Source organism: Aricia agestis, chromosome 22, assembly GCF_905147365.1.
Source record: "Aricia agestis chromosome 22, ilAriAges1.1, whole genome shotgun sequence".
NCBI classification, from domain to species: domain Eukaryota; kingdom Metazoa; phylum Arthropoda; class Insecta; order Lepidoptera; family Lycaenidae; genus Aricia; species Aricia agestis.
This window is the reverse complement of record NC_056427.1, coordinates 8325723-8350023: the sequence shown is the minus strand read 5'-3', so window position 1 is coordinate 8350023 and position 24301 is coordinate 8325723. Positions and strand designations below refer to the sequence as shown.

The window sequence follows — 24301 nt, the reverse complement described above, 5'->3', positions numbered from 1 at the left end:
TCACCCGAGTGTTGCCCGAGCGACGAGCTGTCACCTCATCCGCAGATATGAGATAACATTTGACTGCGGATGTAAAATACAGAGGATGCTCCTAAAACCGTAATTAGAATTATTGTAAATAACACTTACAATCTTGGTATCTCGCTAATAATAATATAATATACCATTATAGAGCAAAAATAGTAAAAAATGTGTTTTTGTATGGGAGCCTCCTTTTATTATTTATTTTATTTAAATTTTATTATCTTATATATATATATATATATATATATATATATATATATATATATATATATATATATATATATATATATATATATATATATATATATATATATATATATATTTATAATTGGAATCTCGGAATCGGCTCGAACGATTTTCATGAAATTTAGTATATAGGGGGTTTCAGGGGCGATAAATCGATCTAGCTAGGAATAATTTTTAGAAAATTATTTTTAATCATTTAATTCGTGTTTTATCGAATACCGAGCAAAGCACGGTCAAATAGCTAGTTATTTATTAAAGTATAAATACAGCTGAGTATTTTGTGTACATTTCAAGTGCCTACCTATTGTCATCATTGATACCGAGCAAAAAATGATTGAAAAATCACGTTTGTTGTATGGGAGCCCCCCTTAAATATTTAATTTATTTTGTTTTTAGTATTTGTTATTATAGCGGCAACAGAAATACATAATCTGTAAAAATTTCAACTCTCTAGCTATTACCGTTCTTGAGTTACAGTCTGGAAACAGACGGACAGACGTACAGACGGACAGACATCGAAGTCTCTGTCATAGGGTCCCGTTTTTACCCGTTGGGTACGGAACCCTAAAAAATGTGCCACTCTCAACTCTGTCTATTACCTTTTCACACTTAGGCCCGTATAAATAGTCAGTACCATTCAGTACTTACTCGTAAGATGCGACCCGGTCTCAAGACGCGGTTCGGCTCTGTGATTGGTCCAAATTTTGACAGCCAACCAATCACAGAGCCTGAACCGTGTCTTGAGACCGAGATGCATCTTGAGTACTGACTATTTATACCGGCATTAAACCGCTAAACAGATTTTGACAAAATTTGGTATTTCGATACTTTGAGAGATGGGAAAGGACATAGGATAAGAGTTTATGCGGAAAAATGTACGGTTAAAAACGAATTTCGTTACGTTTCATCAATAAAGTGTTAATCGAAAAGGGCTCCAAAACACTGAGTGCGTTCTGCGTAGATCGGAACACAAATAATAATTGACGAATTTGCGGGTAGTTGGTAAAACTTCAGCGAGTTGACGTCTGTCAAATCAGTCCACCCGTGACATCGGGAATAAGAAAATTGCTGTTTCTTCACCAGACCAATAGGCTTGGCATGGTCACTATAGACGCGGTTTCTTTCTACAGAAGAATAGACAAAGGAAATCCGCCATTTTGTCACTAAAATCTGTCAGTAAGTCTATTCTTTTCCATTTCTACTGTTGTTATGCTAAGCAAAGTCAACCCAAAATCACTCTGACATTGGCAATTCACTGAGTCCGCCATAATAAAAAGAAGAAGAAGAAAATTGCTGCGAGAAAATCCAGTGATTAAAACAGCGTTTCTCAAACTTTTTAGGTGGCCCTTTTATGAAGTGATATTTTTGTCAGGCGCCCCAAAGAGGAATGTTTTGTCTTTGAATGAATTGTCTTCGTGCTGGTGTTTGATGACATTTGTAAAAATAATATTATATGTATCGCTCGCGGAGTCCCTACAAGGCCTTTGCCCGAGGGCTTAGTAGCACACTTTGAGAATGGCTGGACGAAAACATTATTGAAGGTAAGAAGATAGAGCACATATTGGGACGACTTTTATATACACCATGTATAAAGACGAAAAGATAATACGTGTACTAAAATCTTACTAATATTGTAAATGAGAAAAAAATGTAAATGTTTGTTTGTTCCTCAAAAGATAACGAATTTCCTTATATAATTTGGCCATATTAATCTGAAAATTATATAAAATATGTACAAAAATATATATTCAGCAAAAACATTTTTTTGATTAGAAAAATATATAGAAAATAATTTTTTGACTTAACACGTTGAATGCCGCACGAAAAAATGTACACAAAGTTGACCGCCCACGTGTCCTTCAGGACTGCAATATTCGTAATATAAAAATAACATTCAAATTTACCAGTTTAGGTTATATTTCCAATATAATATTGATGTACTTATATAATTTTTTTTTAAACACTTTTCTTTTTTTTTAAGCATTGTTTTTCATACTACTGTTTTTTTTGCAAAGAAATTTGTTTATTATGTAATCATAATATTATTTTACCAATTAAAGCATGTTGATTGATTACACTTGTGAAAAAATTAACATAATATTATGTCCTTTCCCAGAACCCAAATAAATTACCAAATCGAATCCTTGCAATTTCATCAAAATCGCTTCAGCGGCTTAATCATTACCCTTTAATGATGAGTAAGGATTATAAGTTACTCTTTTTGTTTACCTAAGACTAAGACACTGAAAAAAACCGTCAAAGCGTAAATGCCACTGGGCCCACGGGTTTTTACACATTTTGTAAATTTGTTTTTTTTGTTGCTTTTTCTTTTGTTTTTGTCACTTTGTACGTGTTTTGTTTTATTAACCGACTTCCAAAAAGGATGAGGTTATTTGTTCGTCAATATATTTTTTGCGCAAATAATATATTTATTCTTATTTAATTGTATCCATGGCCCAGAACTAGTATGCATTAGTAACTATTACTACATTGTTACTATCGGCACGCCTATAATCGTGCGCTATCTGTGATGTCATAGCAAGATGATCAACCGTGTGCAACTATGATTAATGATTTACGTTAAAGCCTAAAGGTTAATTGGCCTATTTTTGTATTTACTAAAATAGAAAAAATGTGGTATGCAAATAATTTTAATAGAAGATCTGTGTAAAATGCTCCAGAAATGTCGACCATTACTGGCATTTTTTTCTGTTTAAAAAGATGTTATCGTATTATAGAATTTTGTGTATGTTACGTTTTTAAATTAGGAACATTTAAAACCTCACTTTACTTATTTCTTATTTAAATAAATTTTGAATGTTTTAAAATTGCTGATTGAATATGACTTAATTCGTTAACTAATTGTCCTCACAAAAAAAATCGGACATTTCAACACGAGAGTTGCAGCCTGATCATCAAAAAAATTTTTTCTTATCCAACTTTTTATAGGTCAGTTAGAATATCATTAAGATCAGCGCGTCACGTCTGGACAGTTACATAAACGATATTATTGTTTGCAACACGATAATCTTTATGTGCTTGTACACGAGCGCGAGGTGATAGTACCGATATAATCATAATATTATGCTGTGTAGGGCCAATGGTGCCTTTGAACCTAAATTACCCAGTAAGGGTCTAAGTCTATCTATACAGGCTGTAAAAAACTAAGTGATAATACTTTAGGACGTGTATGGGTTCCCTATACATACTTCGGTGTGAAGTAGCAGCGCTGAAAACGTAACTTTGTTACGTTTGCATGGAAAAAATCATGACACTATTTGAAATTATTATTTAATTATATTGAAATTGCTTATTCAGTGCTGTAACTTTCACAGTGTACTATAATATAGGGAGCCCATTTACATCCTAAAGTATTGACTCTGTTTTGTTACACTCTGTTTAAATAAAAGTGTATGTAATTGATTGTACTGTGGGTTCTTGGTAGAAATTCATGTTTAACACTAAATATACAGTAAATAAAAGTGAATTTAAAATTTTGTTAGTCTCGCTAAAACTCGGGAACGACTGGATAGATTTGACTTATATTTTATACGTGGGAGAGCCATGCTTCGGCATGAATGGGCCGGCTCGACCGGAGAAATACCACGTTCTCACAGAAAACCGGCGTGAAACAGCGCTAGCGCTGTGTTTCGCCGAGTGAGTGAGTTTACCGGAGGCCCAATCCCCTACTTTATTCCCTTCCCTACCCTCCCCTAATTCCTTCCCATCCCTACCCTCCCCTATTACCCTATTCCCTCTTATAAGGCCGGCAACGCACCTGCAGCTCTTCTGATGCTGCGAGGGGGCGTCACTTAGTCGTGGTCAAGATACAAGACCTTATAATTTAAATTCTTGTGTCTGTAAATAAAACGAAGTATTAGGTAAGTATATTGAATTAATTAAATATTGAAAGTACTTAAATAAAATCTATAAAAAATATATAAAATCAGTATGTTTAACAATTTTACTTAGTGGTTCACCTAGGACCTGATCCCAGCCCAGGGAGGGGGGGTCATGACCCCCATGATCTGCCCTTGCTTGATAGCAGCTTAACAAAGGTTTTGCTAATAATAATAATTGAATACCGAATACACAAACTACATAGTCTTTTTAGGAAAATTCATTTTTTCCTTTAGCATTTTTAAAGCTTTCGTGAATTGCTATTACCGATTCATGTATAATGTATATCTCACTGTATCTAGTGATGATAATATAACATACTATCGGTCATGTGTACAGAACGTGATTAGCGAATTTTTATCTCCAGTCCTTGACACATATTATAAAAACTTTTCCGGAGACTAACGTCATATGATATAGTTTTTACTACCTACCTCTATGGTCTAGACCAGGGATTCCCAAACTTATTTTGTCTACTGCCCACTTTGACAACAAATTATTTTTAGCGCCCCCATTGTTTTACCTAATAGGGTACTTGACCAATTTTTTTTCTTCATGCTAATCGCTTCTTAATCATCCATTTTCACCAAAAAAACTAATATTTTAATATTTTAAACAGTAGAAACCCATAAATCTTGATTGAAAAATATGCCTTTTAAATGGCGCCGAAAAAACTGTCCACAACACTGTCCGCCATAGTGTGACGTCATATTTTTTGTATTTTATACTTTCTTTATTGAAATTTTTTTAATGTGCTACTTTACGAGTCTAAAAGTGCCCAAAAATTATAAAATAATTAAATAAGAAATTAGAAATCATTTGTAATGTTGAAAACTTTTGGAGAAAAGTTTTGGCCATTTCATTTCCCGTCTACAATAAATGGAGATAATATATAAAACTGATGTTTTATTTGAATTATTCAACAAAATATATTTTACAAATCTTTCTCGGCTTATTCTTATTATTTATGTACAAATAAACTTACTTATAACGAGAGCGATAAATAAAAGATATTAAATTACGAGTCTGATGACGTCACATCCAAATCGGAACGATTGCGATTTGACATATTAAGTCATCGCTTCGCTAGCGAATACTAATGTCAAATCCATACATTTTGTAGCGCTAGCGTTAGCGTTTTGCCACTTGTCTACGGGGGCAGGTGACAAACCGCGTAACAAAATTTGATTTGTTATTTTCATACAGTTTTCACACCGAAATGGATTTCTTTTGTCATTTTCATTGTATTTAAATAATAAATCAATTAAAATATTCGTGTGATGGTTCTTATTGTTTTATATCGCTAAGAAGTCTTAGTCGCACTTTTCCAGAAATTCATATTTTGCTATGTAGACCAAAATGATGATGTTTATTTTTTGGTGATGATCAGAAACTAATTGTCGGTATATTTACCATTGAAAAAAATAATATTATTTACATTGATTTTAGTTCTGAGTAAGCAGGATTGCCCAAATTAACATTATAACTGTTATATCGTTGTTACAACGAGTGCAGCTTAAATACTTTTATTCTTTATATCTTTGTGCAGTTTCCTATGAGTAGTAGGAAGAATATGGAAAAGAATATTGACCAAAATGGGCAGTCTAAGTAAGGTCATAAGCTACAATTGTAAATCGCTGAAGAGGTCGATGGATGGTGTGCGGTCATTGTGTCAACTGGCGGACGTAGTCGCCCTCCAAGAAACCTGGCTGCTGCCGCACGATCTGCCGCTGCTGAGTGCTATTGACGACGACTTCGGGTGCACCGGGACGTCGGCCGTGGACACGGGAGCGGGTCTGCTGAGCGGCAGGCCGCACGGTGGCGTGGCCCTACTGTGGCGTAAGAGTGTTTTCGACTCGGTAGTGCCTATTGAGTGTAATAACGTGCGAGTGTGTGCGATCAACATAACTGTAAGTAGTAGATCTATAGTCATATTTAGCGTCTACATGCCCACGAACTCGATTGACAATCTTCCGGAGTTTACGTCATGTCTCAGTGATATTCGATCGATTATAGAGATAGAGGAAAATAATGGAATCGAGGCTTTTTACATTATAGGCGATTTTAATGCTCATCCTAATGAGCTATTTCATAATGAAATGACACATTTTTGTTTAGATCAAAACTGGTTATGTATAGACATGAATATGTGTGATAGAAGTACTTACACTTTTACAAGTGAATCACACGGCTGTAACAGGTGGTTAGACCATTGTATCGTTACTGAATCTGCGCGTTTATCTATAATGAGCGTGAATGTTTTGTATGACGTGTACTGGTCCGATCATTTTCCCCTAGTAGTTGAATGTGATTTACATAAAATAAAATCTAAAAGTGTATGTAATGAATTATATAACAAGATGAATAACTGTGTTGTGTGGGGGGAGAGGTCGGCGCAGCAGATTAGTGACTACCAAAACATTTGTAACTCAGTTTTGAGATTGGTAGACATTCCTCAGGAGCTGAGCGAGTGCTGTGACCGGTTTTGTAACTGCATAGAACATCGCTCGGCTCTTGATGAAATGTATTCTAATATTATTGCCACATTGTCGCGCGCGGCTACACTCACGCATATAAATAAAATATGTAAGCGAAGAGGTGGCTATATAACAGGGTGGAATAGGTACGTCGCCGGCCTGCACGGTGAGGCTCGGCTTAAGTTTCAGCTATGGGTATTGGCCGGTCGACCCCCAAGTGGTAGTGTGCATAGCGAGATGGTTGAGGCTAGAAGACGTTTCAAGGCCAAATTGAGGTGGTGTCAGAACAGGCAGGAACAAATTAAAATGAATATCCTCGCTACTAATCACCATCGTAAAGACTTTAAGAACTTTTGGAAAACGACAAATAAAATGAATATTAAGCCCAGCCTCCCCGTGTGCGTTGGCGGTGTTACGGACCACAAGCAGGTAGCGGACGCTTTCAGGGTGCACTTCTCTGTGCGCTCGCCTCTGACTTCGTCCGATCCGAGAATGAGCGATACTGAGACCATGATGAATAATCAAAACACTAAAATACCAGCAAAATTAGTGTCCAGAATCATCTCCAAAATGCAACGGGGAAAATCCCCGGGTCATGATGGTCTCAGTATTGAACATTTTAAGTATGCGGGGGTTCATTTGCCGCGAGTGCTGTCTCTGTTTTTCACTCTGTGCATAGGCCACACCTACCTGCCCGAACCACTTATGCGTACACTAGTAGTGCCTGTAGTGAAAAACAAAACGGGTGACACATCCGATATGAACAACTACCGGCCCATCTCTCTCGCTACTACCGCGGCGAAGGTGCTTGACAGTGTGTTGAATGGTTTCCTTGCCGAGTATATAATAATAATATCTATGGACAATAATATCTATGGACGCTTCACACCACGTCAGTCTGGCCCCGTGCTAAGTACCTAAAGGACTTGTGTTACAGGTACCAGACAACGGAAATATATTTAATACTTTATACTATACATATATTTAAGATTTTTATTATATCATACATATATTTAATACACATCCAGACCCGGGAACATTGAAAACTTTTTGTTCCGTCGGCGGGATTCGAACCCGCGACCCCCGGCTTGAGCTACCGACGCGCTCACCACTGAGCCACAGAGGTCGTCAAAACGTATATCGAGGTCAGCGATGCTCAGTTCGGCTTTAGGGCAGGAGTATCGACTGAGAGTGCCATTTTTTGCCTTAAACACGCTGTCAAGTATTACACCGCGAGGAGGACGCCGGTATACGCGTGCTTCCTCGACTTGTCGAGGGCTTTTGACCTGGTTGCCTACGATATCCTATGGAACAAGTTGAGGGGCTCGGGTGTGCCGGACCAGTACACCGCCCTCTTCAAATACTGGTATGCTCACCAGACAAACCGAGTGAGATGGGTCGGTACACTGTCGGATGAGTATATAATGAACTGTGGCTTGAGGCAGGGGGGGTTGAGCTCCCCATTACTGTTCAACCTTTATGTAAATCAGCTTATCGAGGAACTGAGCAGCACTCATGTCGGCTGCCACATTGACGGAGTGTGTGTCAACAACATAAGCTACGCGGACGACATGGTTCTGCTCGGTCCCTCGATAAGCGGACTTAGAGAACTCCTGTCGATTTGTGAGAGATACGCGGAGGCGCACGGCCTGAAATATAACTCAAATAAGAGTGAAATACTCATATTCAAGGCACCGAAACAACAGCCCAGGCGTGTGCCTCCAGTCTATCTTAATGGGGTGGCTCTTAAGGTCGTCGATAGCTTTAAGTATCTCGGTCACATTGTAACCAGTGACTTACGAGATGACAGCGACATAGAGCGGGAGCGCAGAGCGTTGGCGGTGAGAAGTAACATGCTCGCCCGCAGGTTTGCTCGCTCCACTGCAGACGTCAAAACAACTCTATTTAAGGCGTTCTGCCAGTCTTTTTATACGAGCGGTCTGTGGGTGTCATACACGAGTCGAGCCTACAACGTTCTGCGCGTTCAGTATAACAACGCTTTTAGGATGCTGTTGCGACTGCCGTGGCGCTGTAGCGCATCAGGGATGTTTGCGGAGGCCCGTACTGATGGCTTTCACGCTATCATGCGCAAAAAAGCCGTCTCCCTGCTGCAACGTGTTCGCGGCTCTCGGAACAGTATCCTAAAAATGATTGCAAGTAAACCAGATTGCCCAATTCAAAGGCACTGGGTGGAGGTAGCACTGGGCCTAAAATAAACATTATAATATTGTTACTAACAATACTAACATAGGTTAAGTCATGCATTGTTACTAACACATCTACTAATATTTTTATGGGTTGATGAAGCCTGAAATAAACATATTTTATTTATTTATTTATATCTTATTTTCTATATTCACAACTTGAATTTGAATTGAACTATTAACTGAAAAAGTTTACTGTCTTACGGCCAAAACTTTATCGAGTTTATATCAAAAATTTCAATAAACATCACTAGGTAGTGATAAGACTTAAGACATCGCGTGATGTGATGTATCATAATTTTGGGGATTGGTGTCGTAATTAATGTTACGATTACGATAAGTCAGCGATTATATCTATGCGGATATGGTTTTCGCCTGAATCTGTGAAAATACACTGATAAAATATCATTGATAAGTAGGTTCACAAATAAATTATTTACTTAATTTAAAAAAATCAAAATTACCTATCAAAGCTGCTAAAAATTAGATATTACTAAACTAATTGGCCACATTAAGCAAAAAATATTTTTTAAAACATTTACTAAAAACTTAATACGTAAAAAAAGACCCAATTAAAAATATACGCATTACAATTTTTATGGCTGTATATTCCCGAGCATGTCCATCTCTCATGAAAAAAAAATAATAAGTAAATCAATGATTCAGTAGGTCGTGACCACAAACAATTAATTAAAAAATAAAAATAAACTAAGAATGTTATCAATAGCTCCGCATACCTATTTTTGTGTTTGGACTTTGTCACATGATTTTTATTTTGACATTTTTTCGTAAGATTTTTTTTACTCTTTTCGTATCGTGTGTATCTTAATTCTTAATTAAAAAAAAAATACACATTGTAAAATTAGTTTTTTAAGAGGGAATTTGATCGATTTTCAGTAACTTATAAAATTGCATCATTTCTTTGCTATATATATTTCTTCTTTTTAGGTAGGAAGTAAAAAGCTTTATGTAAAGGTTATTAGTCACCAATCGCCGTAGACTTAACAAAAACAAGTCAACGATCTTAGTGAACCCAGCACGAATGTGTTTGTGGGATTAGTCTAGTCAGGTAGTGTAAAAAATTATCAGAATCAGGCAACTCGCACGCGGCGCTTCTGTGGTGTTGATAACGGGAGAATAAGTAGATTCGAGACGAGAAATCGTCATTGCTAAGTGAGGATCGACAGAGCGAAGTCTGTGACAAGTGTTGTGTTTGACAGGTGTTTTGAGCGGCAATGTCTTTATCTATGGTGCGTTTTTGTTTATAATTTTTTATGAGTATTCGATTTTTGACTTTTTGGTGGCTATTTTTTTTTAATTTTTGTTAAGTGTTTTTTGGTTTTTACTTTTTTTATATATCCGACATTAATGTTTGTACGTTTTGTTCGTTACCACAAGTATCTTTTGTTACTAATGAGGCAACAATTAACTCGTTTTAATGTTTAGAAGAAAGTTGTTATCAATGCTGTAATAAAATTAATTAGTAACAAACGACAACTTATTTTTATATATTATGCTTCTTTCATATTCATATTAAAATACCTTACTTGTTTTTTATTATTTAATATATAGCCAGAATTATCAAAAATATATATTTTTATCAATGTAAAATAAAAAGGAAGTTTTTCATAGCGATTGTAACTATAATTAGATTATAATCAGCAAAAGCAAAACATGACAGGGTACAAGGTTATATACCTATTTATCTTACGTTTAAATTAGCTATATTTTACATAATATCACACGTTTGCACTCACATTGATATGAAATGAATTATTTGAAATCTTATAAAAAATAATTATCATCACACGCTTAAGCGGTGTCTAAGAGACCTAGGTGACTAATACGGTGTTTTTTTTGCGTGGCAGTCAAAGGGTTAACTTCCTTTATTTATTTCTTTACCTATCCATTTATTTTATGGGTATTTTTTATTGATCCATTCTTCAATAAATCATGTTATAAATAACAGTCTAGGTATATCTAAATATATGTATATAACTCAAAGGTGACTGACTGACTGACATAGTGATCTATCAACGCAGAGCCCAAAACACTGGACTGATCAGGCTGAAATTTGTCATGCAGGTAGATATTATGATGTGTTAAGAAAGGATTTTGATCAATTCTACCTCCAAGGGGATAAAATAGGGGATGAAAGTTTGTATGAAACTTTGTCAATTTTAAACCGATCAGGCAGATATACTTTGATACTTTTAATAATAATAATATCTATGGACGCTTTACACCACGTCAGTCTGGCCCCGTGCTAAGTACCTGAAGGACTTGTGTTACAGGTACCAGACAACGGAAAATATATTTAATACTTTTATACTATATATATATATATATATATATATTTAAGACTAGCTGTTGCCCGCGACTTCGTCCGCGTGGACTTCAGTTTATAGTGCGCGGTGTCAACAAAATTGGTCTCAAAAGCTTTTTAAAACCCTGGTACCTACCCCTTAAATCAAAATACCCAAAACAGCCGTGTAGTGTGCACATAATATTATAATTTTTTAAAATAAACTTTTTTATACTAAATTTTAAAGCTTATTTAGCTTTACACAACTTTAGCTTTGCCCATAAACTATTTAGTATTCATTATTGGTAAGGCTGTTGTTTCTGATATCTATGTTGGTAGGTGAGTTATTTAATAACATGTAGATATAACAATCGAAAGAATCGAAAATTTAACATAACATGGTACCACCTCTTATAGAAATACATATGAGCAAGCGATAGCGCGATCTAGGCGACTACCTTAATTTGTTATAAAATAACTTAATTTGAACAAATTTACGCATAAACACCCCCTTACAACCCCTTTTTCCAGTAAAAAGTAGCCTATGTCCTTTCTCAGGCTTTAGACTATCTGTGTACAAAATTTCATTACAATCGGTTCAGTAGTTTTGGCGCTGTTGTTTTTGATATCTAAGTTGGTAGGTGACTTATTAATTATTAACGTATATAACAATTAATTATTAACGTATATAACAATCGAAAGAATCGAAAAACCTAACACAACATGGTACCACCTCTTATAGAAATACCAATGAGCAAGCGATAGCGCGATCTAGGGGACTCTTGGCGCCATCTCTTATGGGTTTTTGGAACTAACTTAATTTGAACAAATTTACGCATTTTCACCCCCTTACAACCCCTTTTTCCAGTTAAAAAGTAGCCTATGTCCTTTCTCAGGCTTTAGACTATCTGTGTACAAAATTTCATTACAATCGGTTCAGTAGTTTTGGCGTGAAAGCGAGACAGACTGACAGACAGACAGACAGACAGAGATACTTTCGCATTTATAATAATCGTATAGATTTTTATTATGTATATTTAATACACATCGACGCCCCCACCGAATAATCGGACAATCGTAAAAACGAAAATGTTCAGGAGAGCCAAAAAACTGATTTTTGTTAATAACTCCGTCAAAAAAAAAAACCATAAAAGATTTTTTATATCTCAAATGAAAGCAATTTTTTTTGCCTATCATGCTATCTTAACAATATTTAATTACCACCGAAGGTTTTTTTTAAATAAAGCAAAACGCAACTTATCGTTCTGGAGTAGGTCAAGCTCTAATCATTATTGTCTATTGCATTATTATTCGGGTAATTTTGTATTTCGACTGCAATAAAATGCACATATAATATCACATTGCAATATTATTCGGGGAAATTGTTTGGGATAAGAATATTGGTAAACACCTATTACTTTACTATTCGGTGGTTAAAAAATATTGTACACTTTATAATTATAGACATTGTCGTTTATTCCAATGATTTCCTACTATAGGTAATAGAGGTAAAATAAAAATAATATATATTTTTGTTTTATACATGCATTATTTGATGACTAAAATGACATTCTTGCAATCGAAACAGCTTTAGGTTAAAAAAATGCACTCTGAAGCATAAAGTTAATATACCTAGCGGAATAGAGCCTTCAATCTCCAGCTGTCAAACGAAACCGACATTGGTTTTCATCTGTGTGAAAAATATGTGTACGTATACACTTACAAAAGCATGATTGAACATGAATTCTATGAGATCAAATTGTCAACGTGCGGCACGTGCCGACTGGACGAAAAAAGAGAGTGCTGCTGTAATGAATCACACGTCTCTTTTTACCACGCAGTGTTACTGATAGTAACATCTCTCTTGCTCAGGCCTTTGTTTCTCTATTCCGCTAGGTATATTAACTTTATGCTCTGGAGACTGGTTCTATCATTTTATAGTACTTATAATCATTGCAGTTAACTAAAATGGTTATCATAACCCTCATCGCCACCAGAGTTTGTGTTACAATAATCAATATCATATTATGTTCTAATAAAATGAATGATATTTTTTTTTTTATGAATAAGGGGGCAAACGAGCAAACGGGTCACCTGATGGAAAGCAACTTCCGTCGCCCATGGACACTCGCAGCATCAGAAGAGCTGCAAGTGCGTTGCCGGCCTTTTAAGAGGGAATAGGGTAATAGGGGAGGGTAGGGAAGGGAAGGGAAGGGAATAGTTGAGGGTAGGGAAGGGAATAGGGTAGGGGTTAGGGGATTGGGCCTCCGGTAAACTCACTCACTCGGCGAAACACAGCGCAAGCGCTGTTTCACGCCGGTTTTCTGTGAGAAGGTGGTATTTATCCGATCGAGCCGGCCCATTTGTGCCGAAGCATGGCTCTCCCACGTAATGGCAGGAAATTCCTTTAGACAGTCTTCCGAGAGCATCGTAGGCCTTTCTTATATTATTATGACGGTGCTTTAATCGTCGACTTCTATCTTCATCGTAATACAGTTCAATGTAATCAGGGTCAAAACTATGTTAAAAACTTCTCAAGTTACAACACAATACAATATTCACACAACACACTATAACAGCATATCTTAAAGTAGCTAGCAATCGCATTCCTAATTAAATACTGAATTGGGGCCCATTCCCATTAGAACCTGCAGGACAACTTCCAAGAATAAGGTTTGACTGTCTGACAGCTGCCTGCAGGCGTGAAACGGTAACAAGTGCTGTCGTGACAGTTTTAAGCAATTCTTAGGAGTCTTTGCGAAAGAAGAAAATATCTAAATACGTTCTCGTTAATTCGTAACAAATCTCGCTGCTTATCGGTAACGATTAGTTTATTTTGTAGCAAGTATTGCCCAATCCCCATACATCCTTGTTTGTGAGAAAACCCGCATGTGGATTACAAAAATCGAAACAGAATATGATTATATATCCTGAAAACTGAAGAAGACGGATTCCTACAATAACTATAAAGTATAAAACTATGAGCAATGTACATAATTTAACGAATGTTAGGCAGGAAAAGGACTTTACCACTCGATGTCTTCCAAAACGACCGGTTATTCGTTAGTTAGCGATTTATAGGTTAGTGAACCACATCAGAAAGATGAGAGAGAAGGAGAAAAATTCTGTTGTGGTATCGCTGGACACAGAGGGGGCCTTCGACAATACTTGGTGGCCATCTGTAAAGGTTCGGTTAGCTGAAGTTAGGTGTCTGGGAAACCTGAGGCGGTGATGAGCAGCTACCTGAGTGGAAGGAGTGTGAAAGTGAGATGTGCAGGAGTGGAAGTGTGCAGTAGGCAGCAATGTATTTACCCGAATAATTATGCAATAGTTGTTTATCGTCAAATCGTTTTGACATATTTTTTCGCAATAGCCTATTGCCCAGTTTTTGGTGTAAAATACAATTTAAGTATTGTTATGGAATAAACACATAATTTTTTGTATCTTTGTGAATATCCACAGAAAAATTCTGAAAAAAATTCACATGATGTATTTTGACTTCTAGATGCCGAAAATCGCATAACAGCAAAAACCCCACAATAGCACATTGTCTGATTATTCGGTGGGGACGTCGACATCCAGACCCGGGAACATTGAAAACTTTTTGTTCCGTCGGCGGGATTCTTTTTTTTTTTTATGAAATAAGGGAGCAAACGAGCAAACGGGTCACCTGATGGAAAGCAACATCCGTCGCCCATGGACACTTGCAGCATCAGAAGAGCTGCAAGTGCGTTGCCGGCCTTTTAAGAGAGAATAGGGTAATAGGGGAGGGTAGGGAAGGAAAGGGAATAGGGGAAGGTAGGAAAGGGAAGGGAATAGGATAGGGCAGGGAAGGGAATAGGGTAGGGGATTGGGCCTCCGGTAAACTCACTCACTCGGCGAAACACAGCGCAAGCGCTGTTTCACGCCGGTTTTCTGTGAGAACGTGGTATTTCTCCGGTCGAGCCAGCCCATTCGTGCCGAAGCATGGCTCTCCCACGTATAAAATATTGTTAGTATTCGAATATTGTTTTGTTACATTCAGTTTATTTACAATTCGTTTAGACTCAATTCACCTCTTACAGAACCTTTAAGACAACGTAATATTATACTTCTCAAAATATTCTGAGATAAATTAATTTTGATATTTGATCGATTATGTAGAAAAAGATACAAATCAATTTGGTGGTGTCTAGAAAATTTAGAATCAAAATAATTTGAAATAAAGTTTTGAACGGCAGCATATCATCTAAATATATTTTTTTGTGCTTAGATCTTCTACTATTATAAATCTACAACGATGAGCGAATACCAAAGAATTAAAAAAAAAGTAACATTATTCCTTCGATTGCGGATTCTTGGAAATCTATTGTTATTCTATTGTTGTCGTGGTCACCGGTGTCCTTATGGGGGTTGATAAATCGAATTGAGGAACTTCCGCTTAGTAACCGTACAAACCGCTAAACTGATTTTGCTGAAATTTGATATGGAGGTACTTTGAGTCCCGAGAAAGGACATAGACATTTTTGTATCCCGGAATGTACGGTTTCTGCTGGATAGACGAGTTGCGGGCGTCATTTAGTTAATAAAAGATCTCGATTGTCCACCAATTAAGTATACCTACCTGCGTACCGGTAAAACATAGATACACTGGGGGTGGGGTCACACAGATAAACAAAGAATTCTGTAATTTGGCACTGCACGGTGTCCCCACGTGATACGATAAGAACTTTGTAGTTTGTTGCTAGTCAATGCTAACCGGATTGAGGATTTTTAAGGAGAATTTAGGAATTGATTAAAGCAGCGATTGCTCCGTCAAAAATGTCCGTCAAAATGACAAAGGGTTCCCCTTTTTGGAAGTGTCATTTTTGACGGACCCCAAGAAAGAAAGTTTTTTCTTTGAATGAATTGTCTTCGTGGTGGTGTCTGATGACATTTCTAAAAACAACTTTCGTATCATTTGCGAAGCCTATACAAGGCCTTTACGGAAGCCCCAGGGCTCCACGGAGCGCTCTTTGAGAATGGTAACTATACTAATATAAAAAATGTAAATGTGTGTTTGCGTGTTACATCATCTCCCTTAAAACTTTACAGAGTGCAACAGAGAAAAGTGATAACACTTTACACTTGAAAGTGTGTATCCCTTATATAGAACTTACTGTAAAAGTAGCCGCGCTGAAAGAGCAATATTTTTTGTGATTTATATGTATGGACAAGCGCCCTAGTGACACGTGTTTGCCCATACAAAAGTTTTAAAAATGAGTTACTCTTTAAGTGCTGCTACTTTCAGACACAATCTATACAGGGGACTCATATTCACCCTGAAGTATTATCACTTTGTTTTGTTACACCTGTGTATACAAAAAATATTTTAAAGATCTTATAAAAAAACAAGATGTTTTCTGCGGCCGAACGCGCAAAATTTCATTCTCCAGAAAAGAAAAAATCGTATAAAAGAAACCTTTACTCATATTAAAATGAGCATAAATTAGGAATATATTAATTTTTGATTCATTTATTAATATATATCATTTGCCATGATGTTAGTTGATTTGAAGAAAAAAATCTTTGTTTTACGTCAGCCAGGTGCACCTTTCCCGAGATCAATTAATCAGCTGCACCTTCTAGACCACAGACGCATCTCAGTCCATTCATGACCTAAAATGTAGGTCTAAACTCTAAGCTAATCAAAAATCATTGAACAATGCGAGTGACATCATTGTAATAAACAACTAGTACTTCTTACTTCCTTGATCTAAATTCTAGAAGTACTATGCCAACAGTACTTTTGTTTACTAATTCTAGACATATACCAAAAGTAGCTTTGTTTATCTAGATTCTAGTCATTCTAGCAAGTACCTATGTTTACTCATGCCTGGTGAAGACGTAGAAGGCCTAAGGTACATGCAACAGTCGTGGCCCAAATACAGAGATGAAAACAAGAGTGACCCAATTTTGGTACCATACTTATCTGACTTGATAGTAAATAGTACAAACTAGTTGATAATGCAGACGTCGGTTTAGATGTTTAGAAGTGATTTGGGTAAGAAGCAAAAAAAATTTACTCGTACTTTGGAGACCCGTACATTGTGACTATTTTTTTGCACGGCGCTGACAGGGTTAAGATTAGGGCGTTAGATTTTTTTGACGTTTAAAATGTAAGCTTATAAAAATTAAAAAATAGAAACATTTCGTTTCTATTTTTCAAATTATGCTTTCTACTTATGTGAATTATGCAGCCTAGCGTTGAATTTTGGCGATTTTTGTTCCAAAAATTTTTATTTGACATTTTTTAATATTTTTTTTTAGATTTTTTTTATAAATAAATAATAAAATATATTTTAATGGGATTTTGAACAAATTAATAATTAAATGAAACACAAAGACAGATAGACCATAGTAATTAGTATATTGAATGACGAATCACATCGTAACGACATATTGAGGAAAAGTAACGATGATTATTATTTATCAATATCCATGTCAATTATTGATTTATGACAACAATTTTGATAACATATTATCTATACTTATGTAAATTAAATAGCGATTGTCGAATGCGATGATTTTAAATTATTAATTGGTTGATATTTTTGTAGCAGTTACGTTCATAGTAAATAGTGATTAGAACTAATTTCTGCTGTATCTCTTTCAAATTTATTCTAGGTTTCTTTAGGGCCTGTCCACACTGCGAATTATAACCGAGCGGATTTTTCGCAATAAATAAATAACTATGTATAAAGAATAAATATCGCGCGGTGAATAGTCACCATTATTCTGCCGAAAAAATCTAGCATCATTTTGTTTTTTTTTTCTAAAACACGAATGCGGACATCGGTGTCAGATTTTATTACAGTTGCGTCCATTTTTTTGCGCGGTATTGAAAGTGTTAACTATTTCGCCCATGACTAATAACAATGTCGGATGTGAAAAACGACAACTTTACAGGAGAGCGATTCAAAGTCTAAATTGTGCATAACTTTTTACTTACTTCAAGTAGGATCATGAAATTTCAGAGTAATACTATAAAAGTTATTTACGTTTGATGTGTTATTATGAGTATCTCGTATTTTATGCCTAAATATGAGAAAAGTCACTTCTGACCTTTTTAACGGGGTACGAGTAATGCTGATTTGTCGGAAGTGCCAGAACCGACATTGTTGCTTGTAGAAAATCGACGATTGCTTTTCGGAAGTGGCATTTACGTCATTGTTAAGTGATAGCTGTTAATTTAAAAATATGTCGCATCTAGAAATTACCAACAAAAACGACAACAATTTAAAGAAAAAAAATAGTTTTATGGACTTCTGACAAATAAAACGTAAAAACAATGTACGTATGAAAATACAAAACATTTCTTATGATTTAAATAATTCGGAAAATCAAATTTTCATCCGAAATGAAAACTTACTTTCAACATTGAAATTAAAAATTATTACCAACACTATTTTGTTGACTTTTTGATAGCATAACACAAATTAACTAAACAAAATAAAAAATCAAAAAATATATTAATTATAAAGAGAAAAAGTTTGTTTTAAATTATAAAGAGAAAAAGTTTTGTTTGTATTGAATGGGCTCTAACTACTGAACTACTGAACTAATTTTAAAATTTTTTTTACTTTTGGAAAGCTAAATCATTTGCAAAGAACACAGGCTATGTATTATTCTGAAAAATATTAGGGATCCTACCGAAAATATTATCAAACAACAATTTTGATAACATATTATCTATACTTATGTAAATTAAATAGCGATTGTCGAATGCGATGATTTTAAATTATTAATTGGTTGATATTTTTGTAGCAGTTACGTTCATAGTAAATAGTGATTAGAACTAATTTCTGCTGTATCTCTTTCAAATTTATTCTAGGTGTCTTTAGGGCCTGTCCACACTGCGAATTATAACCGAGCGGATTTTTCGCAATAAATAAATAACTATGTATAAAGAATAAATATCGCGCGGTGAATAGTCACCATTATTCTGCCGAAAAAATCTAGCATCATTTTGTTTTTTTTTTCTAAAACACGAATGCGGACATCGGTGTCAGATTTTATTACAGTTGCGTCCATTTTTTTGCGCGGTATTGAAAGTGTTAACTATTTCGCCCATGACTAATAACAATGTCGGATGTGAAAAACGACAACTTTACAGGAGAGCGATTCAAAGTCTAAATTGTGCATAACTTTTTACTTACTTCAAGTAGGATCATGAAATTTCAGAGTAATACTATAAAAGTTATTTACGTTTGATGTGTTATTATGAGTATCTCGTATTTTATGCCTAAATATGAGAAAAGTCACTTCTGACCTTTTTAACGGGGTACGAGTAATGCTGATTTGTCGGAAGTGCCAGAACCGACATTGTTGCTTGTAGAAAATCGACGATTGCTTTTCGGAAGTGGCATTTACGTCATTGTTAAGTGATAGCTGTTAATTTAAAAATATGTCGCATCTAGAAATTACCAACAAAAACGACAACAATTTAAAGAAAAAAAATAGTTTTATGGACTTCTGACAAATAAAACGTAAAAACAATGTACGTATGAAAATACAAAACATTTCTTATGATTTAAATAATTCGGAAAATCAAATTTTCATCCGAAATGAAAACTTACTTTCAACATTGAAATTAAAAATTATTACCAACACTATTTTGTTGACTTTTTGATAGCATAACACAAATTAACTAAACAAAATAAAAAATCAAAAAATATATTAATTATAAAGAGAAAAAGTTTGTTTTAAATTATAAAGAGAAAAAGTTTTGTTTGTATTGAATGGGCTCTAACTACTGAACTACTGAACTAATTTTAAAATTTTTTTTACTTTTGGAAAGCTAAATCATTTGCAAAGAACACAGGCTATGTATTATTCTGAAAAATATTAGGGATCCTACCGAAAATAGCAAAAATATAACCCAAAGTGGTAAAAATTTGCCGAAAAATTCATTATTTCGCTTCCGCTACGAAAAATACTGTTGATACATCAAAATAATGTTATACATGTTTATAGTACTCATCATTATCTACAAAAAGCCTAGGGCAGATTATGTCTATCTTTTATGGTTAACGAACAATAACCATTACTTTCATTAAAAAAAATACTTCAAATCATCTCCTTCTAGCGTGACTTTTTTTGCATATTCGTTATTAATCCTTGCCTACATAAATATCAAAATATTAATTGGAATTATGTGAAAAATAGAATTGTCCTTTAAATTATTACCATGGGCCAAATATTTTAGAAGTAAGGACAGTTTGATTAAAGCTCAAAATAAGGCGCCCACGCTGACGCGGCAACGGCGGCGGCTACCACGAATGTGTAATGGAAAATATTATATTTGCAAGTCGAACGACCGGCTATCGATCTCATCTAGATCTTCCAAATATGCTGGAGAGATGATAGTGCCTAAATGTGTGGGTTATACAGAAAGTACTGACGAAGGACTGACTGTTTTGCAGGCCCATGAAACGAAGTTCGCGGACTCAAGTAGTTCTTAAAAATTTCTACATTTTAGGTCACTTACGTACCACCACAGCCTTTGTTTACATGAAAAATTGAGATTAGTATTTATTACATTAATTATTCAAAAGCAGTCTTCTTCGTCCGAGATTTTTTCTGATCCATTGTGGTATTTTAAATAGCATTTTAGATATTATTTTTGGGAATTATGTCACTTTTACATAATTTGAGTAAATCTTTATGTTTGTTGTCTGCTTAATAGCAAAATGCCAAGAAAGTCTGGCTTTATTGCGGCTACTAGTCACCAAATCGCAAAACCATGAAAAATACGATTAATAAATAAAAAATTATATTAATTCATTAGGTATGACATGTGCCAACAAAAACCTAATTTTCGCACAAAAATTACCCATTTTAAAGCCTTCTGAAATTTCTTAAAAGTCGGTAAGCAACGACAGATATGGTACAAACTACAAGCGCCATTTAATAAATAAGAAAAGTAAATGAAATGATTATGATTTAGTACTACCGACATTTTACCAATTTATAAATCCACATTATAATGTCAGAAGAGGCACTACCGACAATTTAACCATTTATAAAACCGATTAAAAATGTCGTATGTGGTACTACCGACATTTTGCACATTTGAAAAACCGGTTAAGAACATTGGATGTAGTACATCCTACAATTTTAAGTTACCTACGATAAATTAATGTTGATGAAGTTAAGAATTCATCTCATAATCAAATGTAAAGCAATAAAACATAAGCTGTTAAAAATATTTAAAAAGATTATAAAAAATAGTAAATACCATTTTCCGCACTAGCGTTAGCTTTGGACATAATATTACCATCAGCATTTTTTGCCTTTTACTATATTTTTCTTAATTTCGTTGAGTACCAAGTTTTAATTGGCCGTGCTGATCTTGTAGACATAGAAAATGGCGTCGAAAAGTAAAAAAATATAACTACGGTAGCAAAAAATCAAGTGACAGCGCAACGTCCATTCCCTCTGTTAACATAGTCGGATGTGGCACATCGTGCGCTCTTACTCGCTTCCGCGTTCCGTTAATAACGTAGGTAGTGACTATCCGACATTGTTAGCGGGCTATCTTAGTAATATACGACATTTTTAATGTGGCTATTTCAGAAACTACGCATAATATAGATTTTTTCTTTTCAGCTCACGATAGCCTTGGTTATAAGGACATATTTTATGAAATAAAACAAAAATGACGATTTTGCACATCCGACATTGTTAATAGTCATGGGCGATTTGGTTGCACCTGGGGCGCCCACATTTTTTCTCATTATTTAATTTTAATATATATTTTTATTACACGTGTAGGTGATCATTTTTGTAAGGCTGCGCGACCCTCTTTAAAAAATGTTGTGAGCGAAATTTTTCAAAGACAGCAGCAGATATTGTAATTTTTTCTACTTAATTTTTTAATTTTTTTGACATGTGTGTATAATTTTAGTGGTGTTTCGCGTGATGTTCCACATCGCTATCAGTATAATATAAACAGGATGTATTTTTACCGTTTTATCTGTCACCTTTACCCTTGACCTCAGTTTTTAGGTAGAGACTAGAGATATATTAGGGTCAATTGAGAACACATACAATCTATTAATTATATACCGCAACATTATTAATTATTATATTATTTTACTGGGTACTAACAATATATTAATCTCTATTCTCTCTTGTCCACAGAAGTGCATACTGTTCATGGTGGCGCTGGCCATCCTTCTCCGGGAATCGAAGGCGCGACCGCCGTGGCTGGCGCCGGACAGCGACGTGTTTACAGAGAGCGCCGCGTGCCATACCGACGTGAGTCTCTTGCTGTTTCTGAATGCCTGGTAGTCGGACAGAGAAAAATATAAACAGACCGACTTTCAAGAAGGAAAACGATAACCGATTCCTTTTAATATGGTTAACTTAAGTCTTAGTGTCTAAAAACACTAGGCCGAAAATACGCGGCCGAAGCATGATTACGCCTGTAATGTATTTTGAATTATCGATGACACACCATGCCGAAATTATATCGCGTTATATTGTACGCGTAGCGCATTGATGACGTAATAATGCCGAACATCGGCCGCGTATTTTCGGCCTCGTGTGTTTAGACACTTAGATGGTGCCCCCAACTCCGTTACACCAAAATTCGTTTATCATGCGGGAACCGTACGTTCTTCCAGGATATAAAGTATCGTATGTCCTTTCCCAGGACTCAAAGTATCTCTAAGCTAAATTCCAGCAAAATCAGTTCAGCGATTTGGGTGTGAAGAGGTGATAGACCGACAGACGCACTTTCGCATTAATTTATAATATTGGTAAGGACCTTGTTTCTTTAGGTTATCTGAGGATATTTTTTTAAAGACTTTTTTATTCTCTTCCAGGATGAGCTACTAGATCTCTGCCAACGCTGCGCCAAGCTGACCAAATCCAAGCTGGCCTACCCAGCATGCTGTTCCACGGATATGGAGGCACGGAAATGGTGCTCAGACTATGTGTACTTTGGTCGAGGCTCCTACGACTTCTATGTTCTATAATATCCTGGTACTTTAGTGGAGAAAAGACTACGTTAAAATTATGGGGACTGATCCGACTAAGTTAACAATTGGTAAAATAATGGGGTTGAACGGTACCGAATTAATATTTTTTACGAGTGCAGGTCACTTTATTTCTGCCGCCCCATGTAGGTACGAAATCTGTTGCCCGTAGGCCGTATGGCCTATTTATAAAATATGGGATTGAAATGAAAGATATACATAAACAGTTGAGCTATTTAAAGTAGTCAAAATTTGTTCCAGTCTCTGTCTTTATACGAATATTAATATAAGTGATCGTAATTTAAGTATAGATAATCATATTGTTAAATCTTAGGCAATCTAACATTATCAATGCAATTTATGGATCTGGATGGAAGTGTGAAAGAAATGGAATGGTATGGATGAAATGGATGGAAGTATGGTATCGATGATACATAAATGTTGTTAGCTGTATAACTGTGTATCTGAAAATTTTCCCCTATTCAGTTTAAACAGAATAGAAAAATTTGTCAGTTTTACAATATTTCCCGTCATACAAGTGTAGCTACATTTTTTTTCAACTACTTATATAGTATCTAAATAAAATTAACGTTCTCAGAGTCAGTTAAGTAATAATAATTAATCCAGACAAAAAAATGTACTTACTAAAAAAATCGGCCAAGTGAATTTTTTTTGCATGGCATTGAACGTGTTATTTCATTTTAAGTTAAATAAGACGGATTCTACAAAATTTGGTGGCAAAAAAATCACTAAAAAGTTTGTAAATAATAATATCTAAGTATAATAATGATTATTATGTCTGAAAAGTTAGAATTACAAGCTATGTTAGCTAAAAATGTAAGTGCCCTGTAGACTTTTATTAGATTTAAACTTAGTCAATATGAATATGACATTTCTAATACTTTTATGATATAATTCATCAAAGATGATTAAAATAAATCAGAAAAAAGTACTTTGAAACTAGTTTTGTGCCGACTAAATATTCACTTTTAGTATTTATTTCATGAAAAATTGTAATTTCAACTCAAAAAAGTATTTGGAATAAGAATTTATATTATATTAAAAATAGTTGAAACTAAAACAAGAAAATGAATTTATCTTAACTATGTTTAAATAATTTTGTGAATGTAGAGTCTGGTCACA

The 24301-nt window shown here is 35.1% G+C and overlaps 1 protein-coding gene across 1 annotated transcript; it reads left to right on the top strand.

Moving 5' to 3' along the window:
• Positions 1-10029: 10029 nt before the first annotated feature.
• Positions 10030-23697, top strand: LOC121738000. Its single transcript, XM_042129795.1, has 3 exons — positions 10030-10101; positions 22320-22436; positions 23006-23697. Exons 1-3 carry the CDS (start codon positions 10087-10089, stop codon positions 23156-23158), a joined length of 285 nt encoding a protein of 94 aa, XP_041985729.1. The 5' UTR covers positions 10030-10086; the 3' UTR covers positions 23159-23697.
• Positions 23698-24301: the final 604 nt, after the last annotated feature.